Below are 26,819 nucleotides of genomic sequence, written 5' to 3' on the forward strand. Positions count from 1 at the left end.
TTTTGACAACACTTTTGGTTTCTTTACTTACTAGTATCAATTACTTTTATTTATTTATTTAGTGAATAGCATAATGTTTATTATAATAAGTAGAGTTTAAAATTAAGTGAGTAATTTTAAGTTCTTTTGTGCTGTAATTGTACTTATTTAAATGTTTTTGTCACAATAAACTATTTATTTGACAATGAATCGATTTAATTTGCGATCACATCACTAAATCGCTGGCCAAGCGAAGTGAAGCGGAGCGAGTGACGGGAGATGTGCGAGATTTGTACTCAGAATCTAAATGTACGTCATCTCTGGTTCTAATACCTAAATATTGCATTTTATTTGCAAATTGCAATAACAATTATAAAAGTAAGTAGACCAGTCGTAGGGCAGTGACTCGTTTATTGCGTGCAGCGTGACCGTTGTTTGTATCTCTTGTGTAGTGCTCTATAAATGCATAATATAACCTAACTGCGCTTTGCATAAATCTATAAGGCCGTAGCCTTGTAATTGATGCAGATGCAGTCAATGTTGGAATACAACGTTAACGCGATTAAAAGTATTCAGTGAAAACGTCATCGCTGTGAAGCCATCCGTTTGTGATCGTTTGCCGCGCTCTGCGCTGTGGTGTTATTGACGCGTCCATTGCAATATTGCAGGCATAATGCCGGCGGCAAGAGGTGTTAAACGGACAAGTTCCAAATTGTCGGCCGCCACGTCGTCTACAGCTCCAAAAAACAAGAAGAAACGTGGAGGTGAGTGCCTAAAATGTTGATTTCTCAGTTGTTTTCTTTACATTTTTGTCCGACGTCAATGACCTGTCAAACCACGATGGCGGGAAAATGAGACTCGCAGTACAACCGTATTTAGCGATGTTTTTGATAAAGTTTTTCATGTTTACACAGTAATAAACTTGAAATAGTTTGTAAGATGAGTAATTTAGATAACACATGACATTGTAGCAACATTGCGTAAGCGATCAATTGCAAATTGTTTGAGGTTATTTCTGTGTTAGTAGATTTTCTAAGCTCCTACGTTCTCTGAATGGTCCAATATTGGTGTTATAGCTGTACTGTTGTGCAATCGACACTTATTACCCAATTTTATCATAATAACAGTAAATAATAATGGACAAAATGCATACAACGTTGCCAGCTATTAGCAAATTGTTCGACTCATTAATAATATAAGTTAATGTTTATTACTTTTGACTATCACAACATGCACCACGTTGTATTCTTCAAGTTTTCAAAGTAATTGCTAGGATTATGTTCGAAAATTTTGTTGAAATGCATTGCCAATAGAATATTTTGATATTTGAAGACGTCCCATCTCCAATTTATTATGTTGATCAAAGAGGAGTTGTAATAAATCAATGTTCTATTTATCAATCATGTAAATGAAGCTGTTGCAATATAATATGGTACAAAATATTCCTCGAACATAAGTACACAAATACAAATTCTATCGTACAATACTTTATTACTGAAAAAATAACGCACAACACACATTCATCTGGATCTGAGGGTCGCAGACAACATTATTACTAGAGATGAAACGGATATCCGGCAACTATCCGGTAGGCCGGATATCCGGCCTAAATTTACTATCCGGCCGGATACCGGATAGTAGCTCACTATCCGGCCGGATACCGGATATTAAAAAACAACGAAAATTTCCTATAATAAAATGAAACACATTCATATTTGAGTTAAATATCCATAAAATGGCTTATAATAATGACGGTTTTTATCTAATGTCTAAAAAGTTACAAAAAGCCATATTAAGGCCTTTCAAAAAACTAATTTCCTTTCTGGGCTATCCACTCTAATGACGAATACATAAATAGTAAACATATTTTAATGTCGAAATATTGCCAAATAAAATAGGCGATCTTTTTTTCACTGATGGTCTGATGACATACAGGGTGACTTTGAAATCGTTGGCATCCTTTTAATATAAGACTACTCATAAAACATAGCGCATTCCCCAAATATGAGATTTGTCTCATATTTGGGAAATTGGATATTGGATTTGTCCAATGATATTTTTTGTCACTATTTTAACTACTTAGTTCTAAGCACTTCTAGCTATAGTAATTCCATGCAGTGTTGCCAACTTAGCTACTTTATAGCTAGATTTAGCAACTTTTTGATGTCAGGCAGCTACAATCTTTTTTACCTTGTAGCTAAACTTTTTAGCTACTTTTTCTAGCAACTATTGATTATGATATATTTTTACAAAGTTATGGTAACGGCACGCGGCATCCCCGACAAACAAAATTTGTTTTAGCAATATACGATACGACTCACTTAAATCGGTGCGGAATAACTTTGGGGATTCCCTCGTTTGAGTGATTTTGGCCTGGGGGTGGGGATTCCCCTAAACTAATAAGACAAAATGGGTACTATGGAAAAAGATTCCAAATCATGTAGTGCAGCTGAACCTTCTACATCTTCTTGTACATAATTCGATAATTATAATATTCGGTAGATAATCAAAACATTGTCTTCTTTTATTTGTTATTAAGTAGTCACAGTATTAAAGTTAAATTTATTAAAGTTTATAGCTGATTTATTAACTGCAGTGTTTTATTTCTTTAGTATTTTATTTACTTCGGAATTCAGCTACTTCTAGCTACTTTTTAGAGAGAAAAAAATACCCAATCTAGCAACTTTCTGTTAAATTCCTAGCTACGAGCCTTTGGTAGCTGTTGGCAACACTGATTCCATGTATGCGTGTTTGTCTTGTTGGTTGTCCTAATAAATAAAATTAAATAAATAAAAATAAACTATGTATTTGTATTAGAGTGCTCTTAAAGAGTTTAAAACTAAGTATTGTATAGTCAACAGCACATCATCCTATACATTAAATAAGATGCCACAGAATGAAGATTGATGTGCTGTCGTCTGTACAAGATTTCAAATATTGAAATTTTAATTCATTTGATATGACTCATATTTGGGGAATCATGAGTAAAGTCTTATTTTAAAAAGAATGCCAACGATTTAAAAGTCACCCTGTATAATGCAGTTCAGTCAGATTATGCAGCAAGTAAACTAATTGAATTTTCGCTATTCAATCACATACTCACGATGGCAACCGAAATCGCCCGAATTGATCTGCCCCGTAGACGAGTGGCAAAATCTGACTTTCTATTCGAACGAATTCGATTTTTGAAAAGTGTGACTTGTCTAGTCTACTAGACCCACTAATCGCGTTCGAAGCACCTGTGTGGCGCTAAACTCGTTACGACATGCAACATGACAATGGGACAACTATCCGGCCGCCGGATATCCGGCTATCCGGCCTAGCAGCTCGCCGGATATCCGGTATCCGGTATCCGGCCAAACAACTATCCGTTTCATCTCTAATTATTACCCAAATACTCTGTTTAATAAACTAATTTGTGGCTTCGTCTGTATGAAATTTTGTCTGTCACAGAAAAACTTTATCGCCCATGTCCCTGTATAAAAAACTAGGATAAAAACTATCCTATGTCCTTTCCCATGACACAAACTGTCTATACCAAATTGCATCAAAATCTGTTCAACGGTTTAAGTGTCAGAGTGTAACAGACAGATGTTACTTTTGCATTCATAATAATAAGTAGGGATTAAGCTTGAGTTTTTTGCAATAGGTCATAAAATGTCAGGGAGATGAGCAAATATTATGAAATAAAGTTTATAATTTAAACAAAGATGACATAAACTAAAGATAAGATCATACCTAAATTTAAAAAAGATTAGCAATGTGTATTTTTGCTCAATCATGTATGATTTAAATCAATTTCTGAATGTTTTGTTATTTGTATTTCATCATTGATAAGAAAAGAGTAAAAATGTCTAAATATGTATTTCTGTTTAAACCTTGAAAAAATGTAATGCCTTAGGTGGGACCCAATAATGAGGGCTATCGTTTTTATACTTAACAGTTGGCACCCCTGGCGACTGACAGGACCTTACTCTACAGTGGCGCCATCTTGATGAGTGCAAATGCGATAGTACTCCTACCACTTTAGCTCTCACCAGTTGGTGCCACTGTCTTCGCTACTAGCAAGTGACAGGACCTTACTCTACAGTGGCGCTAACTGGTAAGCGCTAAAACGATAGCCCTCATTATTGAGCTATTTCTTTGTCCCCTGAGCTACAGTGAGATCGGATAAACCAGTATTATGTTGTGTCTGAGTAGAGAATGTTGAGATGTAACTATTAAATACTACATGGCCTGGCAAACCTCGTACCACCTATATTCATTGGAAATAATTTAGGATTCCTATGGTGAATTTATAAAATCGGTCCAGTAGTTTCGGACCCTATTCAATATAAACAAGCAAACTTTCCTCTTTATTTATTACCGTTGTCAAAAATCTTTCATTGTGTTTTTAAAACTAAAATTTTTATAAGTAGTTTTTTTTACGTTTTCTTGAACTATATTTTTTACACCAACAAAGTCACATACAATACACACATTTTTTGACGTAGTTAACAGTAGTTAGTTCATAAATAAATAACTATAGGTATAGCGCTTGACTCAATAAAGTCAAAAGTCAAAATTTCTTTATTTCTTTAGACTAATAAATAGTTCTTACAAATCGTCATTTTGCTCTTAAGGAGCCTCTACATGTCTCATAATCTTTTTACCCTACCAGTACCTAATCAGTGCCTGATGTATGGGAGGTGTTTTTATAATGTCAGTGATACTTCAGATCTTCAGAATTACATTCAATTCACAATATGTCAATGTCACCCATCCCATACCTCAGGCTCTGAGTTAAGCACTAGACTTGTAACTTGAGTCAGGCCTGTTCATCATCGAAAACAAAACACGCACGATGGCCCACCTACAGGATACTATTCGACAAGGCCTCACATACGAGCGAGCATTGACTCATGCACGCGTATTCTTGTGTATGATGGAAGAAACCTGCCTAAATAATAATAAAAACACAGAATGTACTTTTTTAAGTTGCCTCAAGCCACTGAGAGGTAAATAAGTAGTTAATATTATTCATGGTAATTCATGCTAAATTATGTATTTCCTCCGCCATTTTCCGCAGTTTNTGCCTAAATAATAATAAAAACACAGAATGTACTTTTTTAAGTTGCCTCAAGCCACTGAGAGGTAAATAAGTAGTTAATATTATTCATGGTAATTCATGCTAAATTATGTATTTCCTCCGCCATTTTCCGCAGTTTGGCACCTCACGTCACATCATTTTACCGAAGTCAGCCCTATAGCTTCGGCGCAGTGCCGATCACTGAAGTTTGTCAACAAAATGGTGCTTGACTCTTGAGACAGGCTAAATTACACCATATTGTTAATGACATTGAGCATACATTTTTTTAAATACCTTCGCGAAGTAAAACTTCTGTACGTAGTATTTATTATTATTCTGTGCTTGAGTGGAGAATCTAAACAGACGTTAATGTTTCAGCGATCCAGTTGGAGATCCCCGAGGCTCCCAAGCGGAGAGGCCGCGTGCTAGTGTGCGGGCAAGGAGACGTGGGCCAGCTGGGTCTCGGCGAAGGAGTTGAAGAAACATCCAGGTATGTTATTATTCTTTTAATAACTTGAAAAACTCCTGTAATCACAAGAAAAAATCTGTTCAGTCTTCGGACTGATCGATAGGATTGGAAAAAAATCTTGAAAAAATCCTATAAATCAATCACCATAAACCAGTGATGGCCAAGAGGTCGACCGTGGTCTACCGGTCAACCTCGAACGATTTTGGTAGCCCGCGAGAGTTAAATAAACTGAACAGAATGATTGAAAATGAAAAATGATTTATTTCATTCTTCTAAACTGTTGCAGTCGACCGAAAGAAATATTTTCGAGCATAAGTAGACCTCACAGGCCAAAAGTTTGGCCACCCCTGCCATAGACTATTATCCTAGAACAATTAATGTGTCAATAGTCTTCTGACTAATAGTATGATAGAAAAGATTTTAAAAAATGTACTAAAAGTATTGATCAATATTTTTTGTGGATTCCAATTACACTTGGCACACTGCTTGTCCATTGTGAGTGTTGATGTTTTGTTAGACCAAGCCTGTTCATCTCCGCGAGTTTACATCGAAAACAAAACACGCACGATGGCCCACCTACAGGATACTATTCGACAAGGCCTCACATACGAGCGAACATTGACTCACGCACGCGTATTCTTGTGTTTGATGGAAGAAAATAAAGAAAATGGTGTGCTAAATACTGTGCAGTATTTAACTGCCTAAATAATAATAAAAACACAGAATGTACTTTTTTAAGTTGCCCCAAGACACTGAGAGGTAAATAAGTAGTAAATATTATTCATGGTAATTCATGCTAAATCATGTATTTCCTCCGCCATTTTCCGCAGTTTAGCACCTCACGTCACATCATTTTACCGAAGTCAGCCCTATAGCTTCGGCGCACTGCCGATCACTGACGTTTGTCAACAAAATGGTGCTTGACTCTTGAGACAGGCTAAATTACACCATATTGTTAATGACATTGAGCATATTTTTTTTTAAATACCTTCGCGAAGTAAAACTTCTGTACGTAGTACTTATTATTATTCTGTGGTTAGACCAACTACTATCAATGGACAGAGTATATTATGTTTTTTCTGAATGGAGCTCATATTTTTCCCAAATGATCAGTCAGTATGTTTGTCAGATGATTAAATTGAGAACGGAAATGTTTGTTGCAAACTATGACGTCATCACAATAACATCGCATGACGTCATTCTTCCATTTTGAAAGCGTGCGGTGTCTCGGAGGTCAATAATTTGGAAAATAAATTCTAGACAAATGTCTAGGCATTTGTATTGTCTAACGTACGTATACCTAAACATTACTATGAGGTCTCACAGTGCGCGTGGACGCACAACCTTGATTTGATTCCAAACCCCTATTTGCAAAATTACAATGACAGAATTTTTTTGCTCAAATAAATAACACCTTTTATTTGTAAATATAACATGCAATTAATACTTTGAATTTGAGGATTCGCATTATGGATGGGGGCCACAAAAATACAAAGATTTTCAGATTATCGTCAGGTCTGTGCCGGCTCTTGTAGTCTTTTTCATATTTCATAAACCATTCGTCCTTTACTGATTAGTATTTTTCTCGAACTCGACTAAAACGGCCGTTTCGAACTCGAGTGAGCAGGGACGCGTTGTGGTTGATGGCACTTCTCGCCTAAAACTCATAAAAAACTCATTTTATTTTTGCATGTTGACTAAATTACTCGCCACTCACTCGACTAAAATTCTCGACTAGCGCGAATAAATACATAAACTTAGGAAAACCCTACATACAGTGTAAGGGCGTCTCCAAACGTTGGTCCCAACGTTACGCCACTCGTCCTACGTGTGAATGTAGAGTATTGGCACCAAACGTTGGAACAAAATATTTTTCTACTGCGCAGTTACCTTGCGTAATTCATCGAATAGAAGCGCGAAAAGCACCGAAGTATGAGCGACCCACGGCAAAACGGACTGAATTACATGTTTACACTACCGTGTAGATGCGGGTTACTTTAGCCCTTTGCTTTGGCTTAACAAAAAGTATTGAAATTACTATGAAGAGGTGGGAAATTAAATCTCTTTTTGTTTTATACCAAAGTTGCCCCTTAGGCACATATTTTTGTTATGGTGAATAATTTTTTTTTTTATTTATCTGATTCGATCAATTTCGCGCATAGTGTAACTGCGCCACTAGATCCGCACGTTGGTCTAGTGGCATAGGGACCAACATTGGATCCAACGTGTGGAGTCACCCTAAATGGACCACCCCCAATCCGAGGGTAAAACCTATGTTTGGCGCATGCGTGCCGTCACCCCTTTCGGAAACATTCGGGTCTTTTCGGCTGTTCCTGAAAATCAATAATCCTGCCACGACATATTCCTCATTCGACAGTCGAGCTGCTTAGGGGCTCGTCTTTTCCGTAATTAACTATTTTATATGGGTAAAACCCACAGTTTATTTAGTTTCCACTATAAAGCTAAACTTTAAAAGACAAATGGAGAATTTAGCCTACAATCCCCACACTGGCCAGGATAGAAGCTTGATGTTTGCACGTGTGCACCTTAGCCGCCAGGTGCAAAAAATTGCCGGTAAGTATTGATTCTGGTGTTGGGATATTCCCAAGTAAGTGTGCTCTTTCAAAACGTATTGAGATCACCTATACTATTATATGATACATATTAAAGCCACGATAAACTTTTATCGAAGAATTTTATCGATTTTAAAGAAATGTATATTTCTCTCTTTTGTATATTTCTTTCTTCTCTTCTTTGTGTGGTGTACAATTACTACTTATAATGGTATTGTCTATCTATCATCGTCTAAATTGATTGGAGGCGTTTGGCCGAAAATGTATTTTTTTAGAAAGTGTTAGCAAAATGGCGATCGCCATGGCAACCGCCGAAAACAGCATGTTTCCGGCGAGGACACGTTTGCTAACTTCAAAAGTGACGTTTTCCCATAAATTTTTTTAGTAATAGCTCTTTAAAAGGACGCTATTTTTCTTACTAGCGCTAACAATGCTATTTTATGATCTCGCGCATCCTATCCTAGCCCAGCTGGAAGATATTTTTAACTCAAGAATAATTATCCAGGAATTTTCAAGAATAATCAAAATTCGTCATTTGTACAGGCATCCGTCCATTAAAGGGTTCTTGCTAAATTTTAGCCAGTCAAAATGGCCGCGATGCGAATTGAAAATTAATTTTTAATTTGACTGCATTCACACCTTATGTTAAGTGAAATGCAATCTAGTATTGTACATACGTGCTTTGTAGTCTATTCACTCCTTGAAGAAGCCCGGATTATAGTGTTCGGGAAAGACGGCAGCAGTGGATTTGCCAATCTATTATAGGGTTCTTTCTAAATTTAGACAGTCAAAATGGCGGCGCTGTGACTTGAAAGTTGTAATTTACTAAGTCATCATCATGTCAGCCATAGGACGTCCACTGCTGAACATAGGCCTCCCCCAATGCTTTCCATGTTGCCCGGTTGGTAGCGGCCTGCGTCCAGTGTCTTCTTGCTACCTTTATGATGTCGTTGGTCCACCTTGTGGGTGGACGTCCCACGCTGCGTTTTCCGGTACTATATGCCCTGCCCATTGCCACTTCAGCTTGCTAATCCGCCAACCGGCCATTGTGGAAATCATTGGGGGAGGCCTATGTTCAGCTGTGGATGTCCTATGGCTGAAATGATGATGAATCAATAAATATACTAATTTTACATTATTTGTATAGGCAGGAATCTATAATAGGGTTCTTTTTAAAGTTAAGACAGTCAAAATGGCCTCGATTTAGATTGAAGAAGTGTTTCAATAAAACTGATAAATAAATATACTAATTTTATTTATGTTGTTGCAGATTCAAATATGTATCAGCCTTGGGCAACAAAATCGTCGACGTTCGAGCGGGAGGCATGCACACTATTGCACTCGACAGCGACGGCAAGGTAAGCTATTTACATGACATGTTAAACTGACTGATAACAAAATGTAAGACACATAGAATAATAATGTCCACATCACATAGACTGTACCTACATTTTTGTGGCATAGCATTTTTACAACTACTTAAAATACTTGTTTAGATAGCTGTGCTCTTGTCTATGCAATTTTTTTATCACTAAGTTAAATTGTGTCAAATTACGAATGCATTTTTAAAGATAACACCTACGCTACCTACAACTTCTTATCGTGTTGACAACAAACCTGCACAGCGTCAGCCCAAAACTCCGCCACAAGAATGGCGTTGTCAGTAGCCTTCATTAAATCTTCCTTCGTGCAGATGTTTGGGCACGCAGGGCACGACATCATGTGCTTCGTCGACTGAACAAAACACTTGCACTCCAAGTTTGAGCCATCCAAGAATCCCCACCTGAACAGATTGTCCTTACTAAGCCCGACCTGGGTCCGAAGTCTATTTAAAGACTTCCAGGTAGGCCAGGGGAGCTCATGTCCAGGTGGAGGAATCTCATACATAGGGACAAAAGGGCAGGGGAGATCAGCTCTCACGCCATAACCTGCATCTCTCTTTTGACCGATCGTCATGAAGGAGAGGGGGCACACTTTTTACGAAAGATTTTCTACAACTTATTGCCTCTTTAAGCAAAGCAATATTTATAGTGCTTGTTAGTTTCGTGCACTGAGGTATCTTCACTACCCATACCTATCTCATTTTAAGTCTTGGTTTAGAAAAATATAAAAACTACAAACTTAATTGTATAAACCTTGCGACATGTCATGAATCTAAAGAATATAAATCTAGGGACAGTTAGTAACCAAGTAACTCGTAGTAGAAGGGTACCTACATTTCTTTGTCGGAAAACTAAATGCGAAAATGTAATTCTTATGAAATTTTATTTATTAGAATGTGGCAGAGTTAGTCCGTCAATTCATCACGGGGAAACAGGGGGAATCCTCGCTAAACCTATTTTTAACAGTTTGTAACGCGCAACAAGTAACAACAACCCCGTAGCAACAAGTACCATCTTAACTTCTTTCCAGCTAGCTGAAGTTTTCGGCGATTGCCATGGCGATCGCCATTTGCTTACAATTTCTAACAAATTATATTTTCGGCCAAACGCCCCCATTTTATCGACGTAGTTTCGGTTCTCCTGTCACGATCGCTCATGGTGGTATCTNGATAGTAGGTACTATCCATTATCGTCTAAATTGGTTGGGGGCGTTTGGCCGAAAATATATTTTTTTATAAAGTGTTAGCAAAATGGCGATCGCCATGGCAACCGCCGAAAACAGCATATTTCCGGCGAGGACACGTTTACTATAGTTCCAAAATACTGGACTGTCCTGTCGATGACATTGACAGTGGGGCGCCACCGTCAATACCGGATCGCTGGTTCAGATTTTTGCCATGTTGGAAACCATATAGTTGAACGATGGTAGCGCCCCCCTGTCATTGAGTTTGGCGGGACAGTTCAGCGTGGGTCATCTATAATTTCAAAAGTGACGTTTTTAACTCCGAAATAATTTTCCAGTCTATCAAAACCCCTAATTTGTATAGGCAGACATCGTAAAGGGTTCTTACTAGATTTTAGCCAGTCAAAATGGCCGCCATGCGAATTGAAAATTTTTTTTTATTTGACTGCATTCACACCTGAAACTGAAATGCAGTCTAGGGTAGTACCTATCTGTACGCCCTGTAGCCTATTCACTCCTCGAAGAAGCCCGTATTATAATGCTCCGGAAAGAAAGCAGCAGGCAGTGGATTTGTCAGTCTATATAAAGGTTCTTTCTAGAGTTTAGACAGTCAAAATGGCGGCGCTTGAAAATTGTAATTTATTAAGTACTAGCTTTCCGCCCGCGGCTTCGCCCGCGTGGAATTTTGTCTGTCACAGAAAAACTTTATCGCGCGCGTCCCTGTTTCAAAAACCGGGATAAAAACTATCCTATGTTCTTTCCCGGGACTCAAACTATCTCTATGCCAAATTTCATCAAAATCGGTTGCGAGGTTTAAGCGGGAAAGCGTAACAGACAGACAGACAGACAGAGTTACTTTCGCATTTATAATATTAAGTTGGGATTTTAATAACTAATCAATAACCTTTTAAGTGGACGTTCTACGCTGCGCTTTCCGATACGTGGCCTCAACTCCAGAACCTTGCTGCACCATCGGCCGTCAGTTGTGCGTACTATTATGCCCTGCCCATTGCCACTTCAGCTTGCTAATCCGCCAACCGGCCATTGTGGAAATCATTGGGGGAGGCCTATGTTCAGCTGTGGACGTCCTATGGCTGAGATGATGATGAATCAATAAATATTCTATTATATGGATAGTCTATTTAAAGGGGTCTTTTTAAAGTAAAGACAGTTAAAATGGCCTCGATTTAGATTGAAGATGTCTCAAGAAAACTGATAAATAAATATACTAATTTTATTTATGTTGTTGCAGATTCAAATATGTATCAGCCTTGGGAAACAAAATCGTCGACGTTCGCGCGGGAGGCATGCACACTATTGCACTCGACAGCGACGGCAAGGTAAGTTATTCACTTGTTAAACTGATAACAAAATGTAGGATACATAGAATAATAATGTACAGGCCACATCACACCAGATTATACATTTTATCGCAAAATAGCTCCTCCTGCAACTCGTAAAAAACGCATTTATTTATGCAAGTAGGCTTTTAAAAAGCACTTTTACACGTCCCAGTATAAACCCTACCACTGCTTCATGACAATAAATGGGCCAGTGCTGAGAAGAAGCAGCGCAAGAAACTACTTAATATACTTGTTAAGATCGCTGTGTTAAAAGTACAGTGGTTTTTGTAACTACATGCAATTTTTTTATCACTGTTAAATTGTGTCAAACTAAATACTAATGCGTTTTAAAGATAACACCTACGCTACCTATAGGTAATTGCCTCGTTGGGCAATATTCGTCAAATTCTTTGTTAGACTATTTTGTCACTGTTTCTGCAAGTCAAGGTTCAGAAAAATATAAGTTGAGCCCACTTTAACTGAAATCAAAAATTGTTCTCTCACTTACTGCTAAGCTAAGTTTGTGATATAACAAAAACGTATTAATGTAAAAACTATACACTTGAGTTGTATAAACCTTTCATAATGCAACATATCATGAATCTAAAGAATTTAAATCAAGGGACAGTCATTATGCAAGTAATTTTTATCGGACCACCGAGCGACTTTTTTCTTTTTATGTAAATTGCGATATTAGAAGATTATTTTATTAAATGTTATTTATGAGAATGTGGCAGAGTTCATGTTGCAAGTCAAAATTCATCATGGGGAAACAGAGGGAATCCTCGCTAAACCTATTTTTAACAGTTTGTAACGCGCAACAAGTAACAACAACCCCGTAGCAACAAGTACCATCTTAACTTCTTTCCAGCTAGCTGAAGTTTTCGGCGGTTGCCATGGCGATCGCCATTTGCTTACAATTTCTAACAAATTATATTTTCGGCCAAACGCCCATTTTATCGACGTAGTTTCGGTTCTCCTGTCACCATCGCTCATGCTGGTATCTCTCTTTGCGAGAAAGGGATAGCAATCATGGCAACATTCGAAATTTTGCATAGCGACCGGAGTAACCCTTCTGAACTTCTGCGCATGTCTGGCTTAGACCGATCGATACGGCCAGACGAAAGCCGAGCGTTTCCGAACGTTCCCGATCGGTCCCCTAACTTGCCGATTGGTTTCCTTGCCGGCCGGCCCCGATGACTCGACGCTTTTGAAGGCACGATACATCGTCTGCCGTTTTGCAAAATTATTAAGTTATTTATTGTAATAGCTTAGTTTTTGGAGTAACAAGTATTGCTAAACAGTGCCTGCGTATCACTCAACCATCATAGCAGTAGGTACGTACCTCACACTTCATTTGTCGTCAAAAATCGTCGATAAGATTATATCGTGGAGCGCTTCCTAGGCCGGCTGGTGTAGATGGCAACCATTAGTAAAACCCGATTTCCACCAAAGCGGAGAGAAAATGCGTTTGAATAACCATTCCGATTTCTGAACTGAAACGGAGCGGAGAGGCGATTTGGCAGTAACGAAATCTGATTAGCTATTCAACACGTCTCTCCTTTAGTGAAAACCGGGCTTATAATCTGTATGGGGCACACTGAAAACCAGCGTCGTGGCCTTCGTCACCGTGGGCCACGGCCCATTGTAATGAGCATCGCTGTTGCCACAGGGTACCATTGATCAGTGCACTTTCCCTTCCTTTGTAATGTTTTAAGTGCTACTATTGCCTTTTTTGTCTTTGTGTGATGTTTATTCATCATCATTTCAGCCACAGGACGTCCTCTGCTGAACATAGGCCTCCCCCAATGATTTCCACATCGCCCGGTTGGTAGCGGCCTGCACCCAGCGCCTTATCCTGCTATCTTTATTATGTTCATTGCAATAAATCATCATCATTTCAGCCATAGGACGTCCACTGTTGAAAATAGGCTTCCCCCAATCATTTCCATGTTTATCGATTGGTCTTTGGCGCCTTCCTTTATGATGTCGTCGGTTAGCCTTGTGGGTGGACGTACCACGCTGCGTTTTCCGGTACGCGGCCTCCACTCAGAATATTTCAATTTTCTTTCTAAAATTGGGACTTGTCTCCAGGTGTGGACATTCGGCTGCAACGACGAGGGAGCCCTAGGACGAGCGACATCAGGCGAGCAGGATGAAGGCACGCCCAAAGCAACGTCCCTACCAGCCCGAGCTGTGGCCATCGCCGCAGGAGACTCGCATTCCGCTGCGTTGTTGGAAACTGGAGACGTCTATGCCTGGGGCGCATTTAGGGTGAGTTACCAATTCTTCTGTCTGATCTGAGACGTGGTCGCTTACTATGGGCCTCATAAGAAGGCTCAAGGTCACCCAAAGAGCGATGGAGCGTGCTATGCTATATTATTATTCTTATTTATGTATGTATATTTTATGCAGTATAGGTTAGTGTCCGTGACTCCCACTCGGCATGGGGCACACTGAAAACCAGCGTCGTGGCCTCCCTCACCGGGGGCCATGGCATATGCTGAGTGGGGTCCCATTGCGATGGACATCGCTGTGCGACAGGGTGGCACTGCTCAGTTTTACTTTCACTTTCATTGTATGTTTTATGTCACCTATGTCTTATTTACTTTTTTCTATTATTTACATCTTTTGTCTTCTGTGATGTCCATGGCAATAAATGTTTCTTTCTATCTTTCTTTCTTTTTATGCTCGGAGTTTCCCTGCGTGATCGAATCAGAAATGAGGAGATCCGTAGGAGAACCAGAGTGACTGACATAGCCAGCAGAATCGCTAAAATCAAGTGGCAGTGGGCGGGGCACATAGCTCGAAGAGCTGATGGCCGCTGGGGCAGGAAAGTTCTTGAGTGGCGACCACGAGCTGGAAGACGTAGCGTGGGCAGGCCTCCCACTAGGTGGACCGACGATCTGGTGAAGGTCGCGGGAGGTACCTGGATGCAAGCGGCGCAGGACCGGTCTTTGTGGAAATCCTTGGGGGAGGCCTTTGTCCAGCAGTGGACGTCTTTCGGCTGAAACGAACCAATTCTTCTTCTTCTTTTCGTGTCGACAACAAACCTAAACAGTTTCAGCCCAAAACTCCGCCACAAGAGTGGCATTGTCAGCAGCATTCATCAAATCCTACCAATTTGTTACCCCCTATTTACCCCTAACTAACGGCCGCCCGGAACTTCGTACGCGTTCGTACTCCCTCAGGGGCTGAATTTTGCAAAATCCCGTCTTAGTGAGCACCTACGTTCTAAAAGGAACCCCCATCCAAAATTTGAGACTAGCACTTGTAGTTTCTGAGATTTCGTGATGAGTGAGTCAGTCAATCAGTGACCTTTCGCTTTTCTAGATAGATTAAGTCACGCAGAGGACCCAAACTACAGCCCTGTTGGGCACTCAATGTTTATGCCTGGGGCGTATTTAGGGTGTGTTGAGTGTTTAGACCAGGAAATAGCTTGGAAATCACGCTCCAATTACTGTAGATACTAATGACGTATATGGAAGAGGCGCCTTTCGAGTGAGTTGCCGCCGTAGCCGTTAGACGGGGTAGGAAACGTTCTGGAAAGTACGTCACCATCCTGAATACGGATGACGTATATGGTAGAGGCGCCGTCATCTCTAAAAGGCGCGTTAGTTTATGTTAAACAGCGTCATCTACCTAAACTATATCGAAGGCTTGTTTTATTTCTTTCTTTCAATAGATGTGACTCTNTACCCCAATTTTATGGGTAATTTTTCTAAGCCACTACCCAAGAGCGTGGCTAGCGACCTCTGCCGAGGTCATAGTATATTAAAATAACACAGGATATGATTATTGTCTATGGTCACATAAACAAATCAAATGCAATGGAAGATCACCTCATGAGTAATGTTCTATGAGTAACAGGTTAAGTTAGAGAGTACATTAAAAATATTTTTTTACATTTTCTATGTCAATTAAAATTATTCTAAACATCAATAAACTGCAAACACACAGCGACATCTATAACTAAAGAACGTACCTTCTTGTTTGCTCTTTAGTAGAACTACATGAGTGTAACATAGATGTCGCTACTTCTCTCGCTGTAATCATTACGTACTTACATACCCTTCCCATTCTTCGAGGTGACGAACAGTGACGAATGCGAAATATTTTTTTTTAACGAAGGAGGTTATAAATGTGAAAGTTTGGATGTCTGGATGTTTGTTACTCTTTAACGCAAAAACTACTGAACGGATTTTGATGAAACTTTACAGTATTATTGTTTATAACCCAGATTAACATATAGGCTATAATTTATGACGATCTATGACGAACGAAATATCACGCGGGTGAAGCCGCGGGCCAAAGCTAGTTATAGGTACATATTTTCATTAAGAACTTCGTGTAGAGACCAAAATCTTTTCCAGGTGTTAGCTACTCTTCTATCTATTTCGATTCGATTAGAATTACAAGAGACGGGATAAGTGGAAGACTGAAGGTGTCCTTTGTCGAAAGAAAAGCTTATCTAGACACGCGGCAGAGTGTCAAGCCAAGTTCATAATAATAAAGATCGCCATTGACATATCTAGGGTCATTTTTAGGAGGGCCTGAAGGCCTAGTGTGAGTTTTTACTAGTGAGCACGTCCAAAAAATTACATTAAAATGTATGACGGAGTACAGAGCGCCCCTAGCGGGAAACGTTCAAAAACTAAAATTTTCATACATTTTTTATTTAATGTAAGTAAACTGCGACTTTACACCTTAGATTAATAAAGCCTTTACACGTAAAGTTAGTCGAAATTATTTTGAAACCATTTTTAATTTTCGTCAAAAAACTGTAAAAGCCTCACTTGGAATTTCCATGTCCTGACGAAATTAACATTAACCAGCCAATATGTATGTAAATAACAAAATTACGGGCTTTGGAATAGGGATGGTTCCATTTGAGTACCTTGCTGTACCAGCTTACTTCGATAATTTGTTTTTGGTCTACGTCATAAATATTAATGTTGGGTTTTTTTCTCGGTATAAAATACCCAGTCAGTCTCACAGTAAGTACAGTTCTGTACTTAAATTCTTTAATCTGTAGAATAAATTCTACATCGTGGTTTAGTTCCTAAAGCAAGTTCGACTTTTGACTCGAGAACGTTTTAGGTTCCATTTAGTAGATACTAGCGGCCGCCCGCGACTTCGTACGCGTGGATCCTGTTTTACCCCCTTCATCTATCTTACGCGGTTTTGATATTTTCATACAAATGTTTGTTTCCGCTAACTCCCGTTCCCGTGGGAATTTTGAAATATCCTGTTGTAACTAAGCTTTAAGTTTACTAAGGTACCTGCATGCCAAATTTCAAGCGTCTAACTTAAGCGGTTTAGATTTTTCATACAAAAGGATTTTCCCGCTTATTCCCGTTCCCGTTGGAATTTCGGGAATTTCTTGTTGTAACTAAGCTTTAAGTTTACTAAGGTACCTACATGCCAAATTTCAAGCGTCTAACTTAAGCGGTTTAGATTTTTCATACAAAAGGATTTTCCCGCTAATTCCTATTACCGTGGGAATTCCTAAGTATCCTATAACCTGCCCAGGAGTATGAAGAATAATTGTACCAAGTTTCGTTAAAATCCGTCGAGTAGTTTTTGTTTCTATAAGGAACATACAGACAGACAGACAGACAGACAGACAGACAGACAGACAAAAATTTTACTGATTGCATTTTTGGCATCAGTATCGATCACTAATCACCCCCTGATAGTTATTTTGAAAATATATTTCATGTACAGAATTGACCTCTAAAAACTAGCCAAGTCTCGATGGAGCTGCTTGTTTATCTCTAAAAAGTAATGAAATCTAGACAAAGTCGTGCCAAGTCTATGGTTCCTTACTGCGATTTCTTTATTATTATAGTTAATGTTGTGTGACTTGGCCGTTGAAGGGTACAAAACCAGGTAATCCATGACACCATTGCACCAATCTGTCGCCAGAACCGCTACCCATTGGCGATGGAAAATTGCCACTTGGAAAACGTTGATTCAATAACCAGTCAATTGTAGGCTTAATAAAGCTGCGTATTGCAATAATACTTATTGTATGATTATCTTAATAAAGATTGTTCAACGGCCAAGTCACACAACATTAACTATAATAATAAAGAAATCGCAGTAAGGAACCATAGACTTGGCACGACTTTGTCTAGATTTCATTACTTTTTAGAGATAAACAAGCAGCTCCATCGAGACTTGGCTAGTTTTTACAGAATGTTTTTGGTGGGATCATTGTTTACTATGCATTATTTAAATGTATTTTTATCACATTGTTATACGATTTATATGATAAGGTGTATAGGATTCTAGACAACGATTGTTGTGTGTGTAAATTACTACAGCCTGGAAAATTCCGAAGCCTAGTAAGTTGTTGCTCTGCGGGATACAGGCGAAGTGGACGATTGTTGTGTTTCCACGTCATCTGTATCTCGTAAGGCCGCAGCTTCCAATCAACAAGCAACATCAGAAGAGCAAGAAGACAGCACAGAAGACACTGACAATTGTTATGTTTTCAGCCGTTACCGTTGTTATGTAAGCTGTATGTACAGACTGTACTTATGTATTTTACTATATCTTTTGGTCTTGTCATCATTTTGTGCATTGCTTGTTTATAATGATCATGTTGTTGGCAAAGCTATTTGGGAAAGTATACCCCCAACCTGGATACGTGTGACGTATATGTCATGGGCGCCATTCGACTGAATTACCGCCGTGGATGTATTGCCGCCCAAGCCTCGTAAGTTGTTGCTCTGCGGGATACAGGCGAAGTGGACGATTGTGGTGTTTCCACGTCATCTGTATCTCGTAAGGCCGCAGCTTCCAAGCGACACCAGAAGAGCAAGATACCGCTGATGGAAGAAAAGGAGCCTCGTAAGTTGTTGCTCTGCGGGATACAGGCGAAGTGGACGGTTGTGGTGTTTCCACGTCATCTGTATCTCGTAAGGCCGCAGCTTCAAAGCGACACCAGAAGAGCAAGATACCGCACGCCGCGCGCTGATGGAAGAAAAGGAGCCTCGTAAGTCCTCGCGCTCTGGAAACAAAAGCCTCGTAAGTTGTTGCTCTGCGGGATACAGGCGAAGTGGACGGTTGTGGTGTTTCCACGTCATCTGTATCTCGTAAGGCCGCAGCTTCCAAGCGACACCAGAAGAGCAAGATACCGCTGATGGAAGAAAAGGAGCCTCGTAAGTCTTCGCGCACTGGAATCAAAAGAAGCCTCGTAAGTTGTTGCTCTGCGGGATACAGGCGAAGTGGACGATTGTGGTGTTTCCACGTCATCTGTATCTCGTAAGGCCGCAGCTTCCGATCAACATGCGACATCAGAAGAGCAAGATGGAAGAAAAGGAGCCTCGTAAGTCTTCGCGCTCTGGAAACAAAAGCCTCGTAAGTTGTTGCTCTGCGGGATACAGGCGAAGTGGACGGTTGTGGTGTTTCCACGTCATCCGTATCTCGTAAGGCCGCAGCTTCCGATCAGCAGAACGAGCGAACGACCTTGGGCGCCAAGCGAGTTAGTTGCCGCAGTGAAAGAAAAAAAAACTTATAGAGTGTATAAGTTTATACAGGGTGTTAGGTAAATGGGTATATGAGCCGACACTAGCCCATGTTAACATCGTCATATAAATGGTATGGTGAAGTGAGAAATTTGATATCATCATTTTAATTTTTTTAATTTTCATACAAAATTAATTTTATAAAATCCGATTTGTTTGAAAAATAAAATAATTAAAATGAAGATATCAATTTTCTGACTTCACCGTACCATTTATATGACCATGTTAACATGGGCTAGTGTCGGCTCATATACCCATTTACCTAACACCCTGTATAGTGAAAAGATTTGTTGTTTTTTCGGTCGTTAACTTTTTTATTCAAGCTGTATTTATCTGTACGAATATATCTTTTGATCTTGGTATCCCTATTTTTTGTGCAGTGTGTGTTAGGCTTTAAAATAATATCGTTAAAACTGTGTCGTTTTTTTTATATACTTTTTGAATAGGTATATTTTGATTTTAGAATAATATTCTTCGTGTTGCTATTTATCATGCTGTGATCGGTATTATTTAAAATAATATTGTTAAAACTATGTAACTATACAGGGTGTTAGGTAAATGGGTATATGAGCCGACACTAGCCTATGTTAACATGGTCATATAAATGGTATGGTGAAGTCAGAAAATTGATATCTTCGTTTTAATTATTTTAATTTTGATACAAATCGGATTTCATAAAATTTATTTTGTATGAAAATTTAAAAAAATAAAATGATGATATCAAATTTCTGACTTCACCATACCTTTTATATGACCATGTTAACATGGGCTAGTGTCGGCTCATATACCCATTTACCTAACACCCTGTATATCATGTTGTGTGTATGGTATAACTAGGGTTTAAATTCTTATTGTCATAACTGATTCTGTGTCTCTATTTGTCATACTGTGTGTATTTATAACTAGGTTTTAAAATATTGTTAAAACTCTGTGACGCTATTTGTCATGTGTGTATAAATAAAAATTAAGTTTTAATCGACATTGTTCAAACTTGTGTCGCTATTCATACTGTTTGTATAGGTATAATTATTATGTTTTAAAATAAAATGTTTAAACTGTGTTGCTATTTGTCATGCTGTGTGTATAAGTACTATTAGATTGTCAATCTAGCTCTAAATTTTATAACCATGTCTTATGTAACTACTAACAATCGATTGTAAAAAGTTGGTGATGATATTTTTGTATGTATGTTTGTTACTTTTTCACGAGCTATTGAATGGATTTTGCTGATACTTTACAGCATTATCGTTTATACCAAGCCTTTCTAGTATTTTTACTGTGACGCCCCTGGTATTGCCATCTTTTCGACGCACGTTTAGAAAGCCACGGTTTATAACGATCTGTCAACTGCCAACTGCTAAAAGCTAGTACAACTATACTAATATTATAAATGCGAAAGTAACTCTGTCTGTCTGTCTCGCTTTCACGCCTAAACCACTGAACTGATTTTGGTGAAATTTGGTATAGAGATAGTTTGAGTCCCGGGAAAGGACATAGGATAGTTTTTATCCCGGTTTTTGAAACAGGGACTCGCGCGATAAAGTTCTTCTGTGACACACAAAATTCCACGCGGGCGAAAAGCTAGTATCAGAGTAAATACAAATGACAAAATTCAGCGCACCTCACCGCTAATCAACGCTAAATTTTGTCAGTGTGTGCGTGCGCGCCGCATACGTATTGGCGCGCTCACATACAAACCGCGCTCGGGCGTTTCTATGAAGATGACCTACTCATTTGTATTTACTCTGCTAGTCTATACTTATAATAAATCTGTAGAGAGGTCAATTCTGTACATTAAATATATCTTCAAAATAACTATCAGGGGGTGATTAGTGATCGATACTGATGCCAAAAATGCAATCAGTAAAATTTTTGTCTGTCTGTCTGTATGTTCATTATAGAAACAAAAACTATTCGACGGATTTTGACGAAATTTGGTACAATTATTCTTCATACTCCTGGGCAGGTTATAGGATACTTAGGAATTCCCACGGGAACGGGAATTAGCGGAAAAATCCTTTTGTATGAAAAATCTAAACCGCTTAAGTTAGACGCTTGAAATTTGGCATGCAAGTATCTTAGCAAACTTAAAGCTTAGTTACAATAGGATATTGCAAAATTACCACGGAAACGGGAGTTAGCGGGAAAATCCTTTAGGATGAAAAATCTAAACCGCTTAAGTTAGAAGCTTAAAATTGTACCTTAGTAAACTTAAAGCTTAGTTACAACAGGATATTGCAAAATTCCCACGGGAACGGGAGTTAGCGGGAAAAAACATTTGTATGAAAAAATCTAAACCGCGTAATATAGACGAAGGGGGTAAAACGGGATCCACGCGTACGAAGTCGCGGGCGGCCGCTAGTATTGAATAAAATATTAGTCGGTCATGTCAATAACAATGGTGTCTTTTGTCGTAGGATTCCCACGGGAGCATGGGGCTGGTGGTGCGTGGGAGAGAAGGCAAGGCGTGCAAGGAGCCCGTGCAAGTTCATATCGGGGAGACGGCTGTTGGCATCGCCTCGGGCGGGGACCACCTCGTCATACTGTCGGTGAGTGACGTCCCAGGATCCCTGGTCATACTGTCGGCGAGTGACGATGTCCCTGGATCCCTGGTCATACTGTCAGTGGAGGACGTCCCAGGATCCCTGGCCACACTGTCGGTGAGTGACGTCTCAGGATCCCTGGTCATACTGTCGGTGAGTGACGTCCCAGGATCCCTGGTCATACTGTCGGCGAGTGACGTCTCAGGATCCCTGGTCATACTGTCGGTGAGTGACGTCCCAGGGTCCCTGGTCACACTGTCGGCGAGTCCAGGATCCCTGGTCATACTGTCGGTGAGTCCAGGATCCCTGGTCGTATGACCGTATGTCGGTGAGTGACGATGTCCCAGGATTCCCACGGGAGCATGGGGCTAGTGGTACGTGGGAGAGAAGGCAAGGCGTGCAAGGAGCCCGTGCAAGTTCATATCGGGGAGACGGCTGTTGGCATCGCCTCGGGCGGGGACCACCTCGTCATACTGTCGGTGAGTAGGTAGCAAGCTGAATTGGCAACGGGCAGGGCACATAGTACGCAGAACTGACGGCCGATGGGGCAGCAAGGTTCTGGAGTGGAGGCCGCGTACCGGGAAACGCAGCGTGGGACGTCCACCCACAAGGTGCAAAGCGTTTGACAGAATAATCGTACGTTATGAACTGTCAAAATGATTACGATTGCTTTATTACACAATTCCACCTCAGATTTAAATACACAACGCAGTTGGGGTAAAGCCCGGCCCGTGAGCACGTAGAATTTTGTCCAATGACCCCAAGCTACCCATCCTTATCGCTCGCGCGTTATTATATTGCTGTCGCGACTGTGGCACTGTCTGACTGACTGGCACCCGCAGCGAGTGTGCGAGCGCGACCGTAACATAATTACGCGCGAGCGATAAGGATGGGTAGCTTGGGGTCATTGGACAAAATTCTACGTGCTCACGGACCAGACTTTAGCTACCTAGTTGCCTAGTTGCAAATTAATTAATGAGTAATTGTTTTGCAGTCATCAGGCTCTGTCTACACGATGGGCTGCGGTGAACAGGGCCAACTAGGCCGCTTGGCGCAGCGCTCCGCGTCACGAGACGCGCGCCAGGGGTTCAGTAAGTTATACTATATAGATAGAACATACTTTATTACGCCACACAATACAAGAAAAGAAAGAGAAAGAAATATACAAAAGATACGACACAATTTTGGCGGTTTTATCGCATAAAGCTATGTTCCAGAGTTCTATGCGTTATGTTTACTTATTTCTTGCTACCTACTGGTCATTTATTCACCTATGTCAACGGCTTTAATTCGTTAAGAGCGTTTACGCGAAGCGCGGCGTTTCAAGGGGCATCATTGGAAATGATTCGCGCGCGGCGTTTTTTAATAGTTTCCAAATGTTTATAGCAAAACAATAACAATGAATTATATATCTTTTCAAAGTAAATATTTTAAAGAAGATGTTATTTTATTATATTATGCTATTTTTATGTTGAATTAAAGAAGAATAATGGTGTAAAAATAACTTTGATTTTTGGGTATTTCACGTTTTTTTAATTTGTGATTTCTTATTGTAAAATGCTTAAATCTAAAAATTTTCTCAGATAACTATTTGCCCAAGGATCTATGCTATAGGATATAAATGTTTGTTAAATCGTTTACACAGTATTTTTATAAAAAATTCAGCTTGTAAACTGACGCTAAAGTGGAAATTTACAAAACCTGTGTGGACTTATCTTGATAGAATTCTTAAATACTAGACTAATCGCAATATTTTCTCAATTAACTATTTAGACGACGAAATTGCCTAACTATTTATGCCTATAACATATTTGTAATATTACTGGTTAATGATTGTAACGAGTTGAAAAAGTACTGTTTTTGCGCCAATCGGCGTAAACGCTCTTAAGAGGATAAACGAATTGCGCAATATTCCCACAAGTGGATTTGGAAAGCATTGGGGAAAGCCTATGTTAGCCTTATGTACACTGTTTTATGTGCATATGTTACTGTAAAAGCTCGAATTGCAGTAAATCCTAAGATATTCCAGTAAAACCTAAGATCTACCAATTCCTAATGGTAAATGTCCCAAAAGGTTTGCGATTCGAACTCTTACCACCATTTCGTTGGTAAATCTTAGGATTTACATTAATGGCACGGTAAATGTTAAAAACCAAACATGTCATAACGTGCTCAGGGCATCTCATCATCAGAAATTACTTCAATTGGAAAAAATCGAATCTATCTTAATATTGAAGTTGCCCTCTTTGTATTTCTAGTCGCTCACTTAGTAATGTAGTCGCACGGACAGAATTTTAATATCTAAAATGGATTGAACATAACCCACTTTTAGTAAGCTCGTTCTGCATTTGATTATTAATCAATATTCGTCGTTAGTTACTTTAAGTTAATTTTTCGCTTACTCAAATTCATACCGCTCAAGTTATTAAAACATTATGTCATCATCAGTCGCTAAGTTATTTTTTATTTGATCGTTTTATAATTCCCCATTAAGAATTACTCATTGTTTTATTCCTAAAACCAACATCTACCAGCTGACAGAGGTAAAACCTAGCATATACTGAATTCGAATGGTAAAAGCTCGAAAAAATTGTCGTATTTTCAGAAATACTTACATTTACCAACTCATGTCGGTAAATCCTAAGACTTACACTTAAATCTTAAGATTAACCGTAGTTCGAGCTTTTACAGTAACACATACAAGTTTAAAATAAATAAATATTGCCTGTTTAGCAGGTATGCTGCTAGCGCCTCTCTTATATGACCTTACTGTAAATGTACAGTCGGCAGGACAACTGGCTATTTATTTATTTATTTATTTATTAGGTACACCAACAAAGTCACATACATAATACAGTTCATACATTTTAACATGGTTTAACACATGATACGTATAATAAATAGTCTTCCTTATTTAAACGCCCAGTGTTTAACATAACAGTTTGTATAATCTACCACGTATGAGGCCTGACACAGTCTTTGCAAAATCGTCATTATCCCAACTACATAATGTCGGCCGTTTGGTGTAGTGGTTCAGAACGGACTACTATGCCGAGAGGTCCCGGGTTCGATTCCCGGCCGGGCAGAAATTGAAATGATGAATTTTAATTTCTGTGACGGGTCTGGGTGTTACTATGTATAATATGTATGTATTCAAAAAAAAGGTATATAAGTAGTGTATCCGTCAAGCTAGCACCCATAACACAAGCATTAAGTTGCTTACTTTGGGGCTAGCTGGCGCTGTGTGAAATTGTCCAAAGATTTATTATTTATTATTTTTATTATTATAAGCCTCAAATCCCCAGGTGCGCTGTTAGTGCCAATGAAAGTGACACTCAAGGGCGGCGCCCGGCGCGTGTGGGCGGGCTACCACGCCACCTTTGCGTTAGACGCCAACGACAAAGTCTTCGCGTGGGGGCTCAACAACTACGGACAGCTGGGTAAGTTGACGGAACACTTAGATAAGTAATTATGATAGAATAAGTTTGACAGATAAAGCACACCTTACCACACGAGACAAGGAAAAAAAAAATATACAAAACTAGCGGCCGCCCGCGACTTCGTACGCGTGGATATTAGATTTTTTCATACAAATGTTTTTTCCCGCTAACTCCCGTTCCCGTGGGAATTTTGCAATATCCTGTTGTAACTACTAAGCTTTAAGTTTATTAAGGTACCTGCATGCCAAATTTCAAGCGTCTAACTTAAGCGGTTTAGATATACGACACAATTTAGGCGGTCTTATCATTATCTTATCACAAAGCAATCTCTTCCTTTCTTTTTCTTTACTATTTCTTAGCGCTTTTTTAGTGACAGGATGTAACTCGTCAGTCGGCGCTATTGACAAATCATGGGCCGTTGCATACCAGTTGGCGCCATTACCGAGTAACATCTTACCAGTTGGCGCCATCGCCGAGTGACAAATTCTACTCTTCAGTTGGCGCCATTGGCGACTGAGTAAATAAACCATGGCATAGCACGTCTATTATAAAAGTGCAAGACTAGTTGACGCCACTGGCAAGCAAGACTATCTACCTCTCACTAAGGCGCCAACTGGCAATGAAAATTGGTTGAATTAAGCAAAAAAAATCTGACCTACTTTTGTAAAAGCGCTTTTTAAAACCCTTTTATTGATCAAATCATTTTCTTTGTATAAATGTGAGTAAAGTAAAAAAAATGATGACAAAGAGAAAGAATTGAGAAAATAAATTACTTTATGACTGTCCATATTTGTAATCACTCTAACTTAAAAAAAAGTATTTAAGTATGTTTATATCCGTTGTCTAGTACCCATAGTACAAGCTTTGCTTAGTTTGGCACTAGAAGCTCAGTGTAAAATGTCCAAGGATATTTATTTATTTATTACTAGCTGACCCGGCGAACTTCGTACCGCCTTGGCGTAGAGATTTTCTTTATATTTTTTTCCGTAAAAACCTTTTACAGAGTATTAGAAAACTACAAAAAAAAATCAGCCAAATCGGTCAAGCCGTTTTCATGTTGTCGTGACAACGGAAAACGGGTTTCATTTTTGTATAATATGTATATAGATTATTTATTTATATCAACCTCAATCCCCAGGTATAACGGGCGAAAAGCGCAAAGTGGCGCTATACTCGCCGACGGAATGCGACGCGTTCAGCTGCGTGCAAGCGGGCTGGCGCGCGGTGGCGTGCGGACAACACCACTCGCTGGCGCTCGACGCGGCCGGGCTAGTGTACGCGGTCGGCAGGCAGGAGTACGGCAG

The 26,819-nt window shown here is 39.5% G+C and overlaps 1 protein-coding gene across 1 annotated transcript; it reads left to right on the top strand.

Moving 5' to 3' along the window:
* Positions 1 to 229: 229 nt before the first annotated feature.
* On the top strand, positions 230 to 26,819 carry LOC114352622 (Regulator of chromosome condensation 1; the record flags this gene model as incomplete). Its single annotated transcript, XM_028304284.1, has 9 exons — positions 230 to 288; positions 648 to 743; positions 5,426 to 5,537; positions 11,907 to 11,994; positions 14,092 to 14,271; positions 21,950 to 22,081; positions 23,070 to 23,166; positions 25,381 to 25,515; positions 26,654 to 26,819. Coding segments are annotated over exons 2-9 (1,001 nt in total), but the record flags the coding sequence as incomplete, so codon positions are not given.

Source organism: Ostrinia furnacalis, unplaced genomic scaffold (genome assembly GCF_004193835.3).
Source record: "Ostrinia furnacalis isolate ACB-3 unplaced genomic scaffold, ASM419383v2 OfSCF1409, whole genome shotgun sequence".
In the NCBI taxonomy this organism is placed as follows: domain Eukaryota; kingdom Metazoa; phylum Arthropoda; class Insecta; order Lepidoptera; family Crambidae; genus Ostrinia; species Ostrinia furnacalis.